General features: G+C 37.1%; 2 protein-coding genes across 2 annotated transcripts; both read left to right on the forward strand.

Moving 5' to 3' along the window:
• VCUG_02659 (uncharacterized protein) lies at window positions 1-1330 on the forward strand. Its single transcript, XM_008077475.1, has one exon. It carries the CDS (start codon window positions 139-141, stop codon window positions 550-552), a length of 414 nt encoding a protein of 137 aa, XP_008075666.1. The 5' UTR covers window positions 1-138; the 3' UTR covers window positions 553-1330.
• Window positions 1331-1766: 436 nt separating this feature from the next.
• VCUG_02660 (uncharacterized protein) lies at window positions 1767-2736 on the forward strand (the record flags this gene model as incomplete). Its single annotated transcript, XM_008077476.1, has 1 exon — window positions 1767-2736. One exon carries the CDS (start codon window positions 1767-1769, stop codon window positions 2667-2669), a length of 903 nt encoding a protein of 300 aa, XP_008075667.1. The 3' UTR covers window positions 2670-2736.
• Between the last annotated feature and the right edge of the window lie 839 nt (window positions 2737-3575).

Here is a 3575-nt window from a genome sequence, read left to right on the forward strand (position 1 = left end):
AAATGAGGAGAAGGGAAGAAATTGAGTTGCTTGCAAAATCGCGAACGATATTCACAGATTTTGAAAAGGTTACCGAAAAGTACTACAATCAATTACGCTCAGTGTCTGAAAAACTTGAGGATACTTCAGAGGTAAGTTATGAAAATGTTGCACTCGTTGGCACTCAAAACCGATGCGTATGTCTCTCAGGTGAAAAAGGTGCAAGAGGTGCTGTGTACAGTACTAAGCTGTGACGAAGATTTGATCGAAAAAGTTGATAAAAGCATTGAGGCACTTAAAGAAAGACCCGATCTGCAAGGCGCATTCATGGATCAAAATAAGGAAGAAAAACTGAATATAAAGACTGTAAAGTTATTTGTAGCTGAACTGGATTGTGTCTGCACAAGGATAAAGGAGTGTATGATAATGGAACACTCTACTTTGCTAAAGTCCATGCCTAAAGATGGAAGCAAAGAAGAGATAAGCGTTGAGGGAGGGGCGATGATGCTTGAAGTGAGCGGTACTGAAGGAGAAAATACGTACCTATCGTTATCAAATCCTATGAATGATTAATTTATTAAAAGTTGGATTATGCGATTGATTTTTGGTATTGAAATTATTCGTCGCTCCGACTGGCAGATAAAGCGCTTGATTAGTTCTAGCGCGTGATTAACGTTTGTAGGAGAATGAAGGACAGATCCTAAATATTGATGTTTTGAAAAACGAAAAGTTAGTGCCACATAACAGACGTGCTGTTGAAATGCTGAACTAAGAAGACGAAGGAGCTGCAAGTGCTACGGATGGGTAAGCTAAACAAAACAATATGCGCGTTTTGGGCTATGATTGACAATGAAAAAAATTGTTACACCTCTAAATTGAGAAAGGGCTTTTTTAGTGTTTTGGGAGGAGAATTTATTGCAAACCGTGACCTGCAGGCTTTGGTATTGCTGCGGTTGAAGCACACCACTCCGTTGTTATTCGAGAGCATTTAATTTATCATGCAGAATTCTGACGAAAGCAAAGAATATACGATTTTGTGGATTAGTATAATTAGGAAAATTATACGAGTTTGGAAGCTAGTACAATTCCATGGTTTTAACGAACCAGAAAAAAGTGCTGCTGCACAAAGAGATAAATAAACATACTTTCAGTAAAAAAAGTTATAATCGTTTCTAACGGACATAAAAAGTATGCTCATTGTTGTTTCGCGGTATTGTCCGTGGAATAGAAGATAACGCAGCTGAACAAACTTATTTTGATGAAGAAGACAGGTGTAAAGGTGCAATGATGGTAGCAAATAAACATGGTTTGAAATGACCAAAATTTTATTCGTTTACCATTTCTAAAGTTCTACTCTAAACTAGATATTTAATTTACAATCGATGTCTTCATTTACTACTAACTGCGCTATTTTTGTTTGCAGAACAAAATTAGCTAACTGTTCAATAAAATTCATTCTTTCTAAATATCATCACTATGCTCCTTTTGCAATCAAAAAATTAATTTCCAGATGCCTATCTTTTTATTTAAACGCTATCCTAGAGAATAAACGTACATGTCTCAAACAAAAAATGGTATGGCAACAAATTATAGCTTTTACGTTATTACAAGAACGCTAAATATGAGATTCCTCCCTTTAAAGGGGTATTAATTAATTCTGCACGAATATACCAACCAACTTTCAAGCTGTCCTTTTTCCTATTGACGCTCCTTTTTTAATCAAAAATTACCTAAAAAGAAATCTTTCCGAAATTAAAACTATAAATAGAGATAAAAACCAACAATAAATGCATTTTCTTGGGTATTTGTTATTAACATTGAATCTGTGTTATGTAGCTCGTGGAGAGTCCAGACCAGCAAGCGTGGCGAAAGGACAAACGAATTTGAAAGAGAGGTTTAAACCCTATGAACAGTATGCTAAGAACACTACTATAGTTGCAGATAACATGCTGGACATTTGTTATAAAGAAGTGCCAACACGAAACGATGCTAGGAGGGCTACGATGGCGTATTTCGATATCAAAACATATTTAAAAGGAGTCAAAAACACGTTAACAAAACTGGGTCATATTTTGAAAGACATGGTAGAGTCACAACACGCCAAAAAAACCTCAAATGAAGCTTTTGAGAAAGCCGGAACCGGCGAATTTCAGATTATTTCAAAGGAATCAGTTATTTCCATTTTAAAATCTACCGCTGATATTTTGAATGCCCTACTTAAGAATGATGGTGCTCTTTATTTTCATCAGTTGTATTCGTACACAAATAGCTGTCATGAGATCTTCAAGGAGGTAACTCTTGACAAATTCTTCAAAAGCGTATCGTTTGACGTAAATGAAGACAAGGAACTTACTGATAAAGTTCAGGATTTGATCTCGACCTTACACAAGGACCCACCTACACTTGACACATCAATAGGTGAGAAATGTGTACTACGTTTCGCTGAGGGCTTGTGGACCGGATATAGAAGAACAGTAGAAGTGATAGCTCGTGCAATTCAACGGGGTTCACAGCAAAGTGATGGTGGTGAAGCTAAAGAGCAAGCTAATCCAGAAGTCGATCAGATTCAGCCGACCCAAGTTGAAGATTTTTTCAAATTCATAGAATTCATAATTGATCTCAAAGCACCCAATGAGCCGCCAGCATTAGAAAAGAAGGAAAATGAAATATTGCCTGAGAAGCGTCCGTAATTGAGACAATTATGGGTTACATATGGGCATGTTATGCATCAAAGGCTAACCATTAAACATTTTCTAGGCATTTGTTCGGATTGTAGTGAAATATTAATTATTTCTTGTATTGATAGCGTTTTTCCCCTTTAATCAATCAGTATAAATGTTGCATTACAAAAATGTTTTCTTTACCGTTAGTTTAAAGGATGGAGATCCCTGCATCTTTTCCGACAGTTCACAGCTGTAATCAGTATTTGCAGGTATTTTTGTAAGAACTCAAATTTCTAGCCGATCAAATGATGTAAATGAATGTGCCAAGTAACTATGTTGGCTCGCCAGGAAGATGTCGATCGAGTACGGGATAAGACGAGCAAGATATGTACGAAAGATCGTTCTGTATTCGATGAATAGATCATTGAAAAATGATGTGCGTACTTTAACGCACCATGCTGACTACTTCGCGGACCGAGTGCGATGCGCACACAAAATTGCTGAAAATGCAAGAGAATCGGTAAACGCAAGCGCGAGGCGGAATTCCTCAGGAAAGAGTGTGGACGGTTCTAAGACTAGAGCCAGGCCAATTAGGAGTGGATTCAATCACCATTTCCGGCAGTAAGAATGTACTGGTACTCTCTTGGTGTACGACAAGCGCTGTGGTAAGCTCATGTTCGGTACAAGATGTAAAATGCGCACCGATTTTCTACATAAACTAAAGGCTGGTTGTAACCGTCAGGAGGGTGTGTTTATTTAGGTGAAATTCTTATATGAGGTAATTAATAAATGAAATTTGATAAAAAACAATAACAGGATACATACCTGAGGGTTAAACAGCATATGGCCATAATGATATGTTCGATGCAAAAATATTGTGGAGAATAGAACTGTTATTTGGAGTTGTCTATAACATGGTAAATTGCATACTCT

Source organism: Vavraia culicis (genome assembly GCF_000192795.1).
Source record: "Vavraia culicis subsp. floridensis unplaced genomic scaffold supercont1.105, whole genome shotgun sequence".
Classification (NCBI taxonomy): domain Eukaryota; kingdom Fungi; phylum Microsporidia; family Pleistophoridae; genus Vavraia; species Vavraia culicis.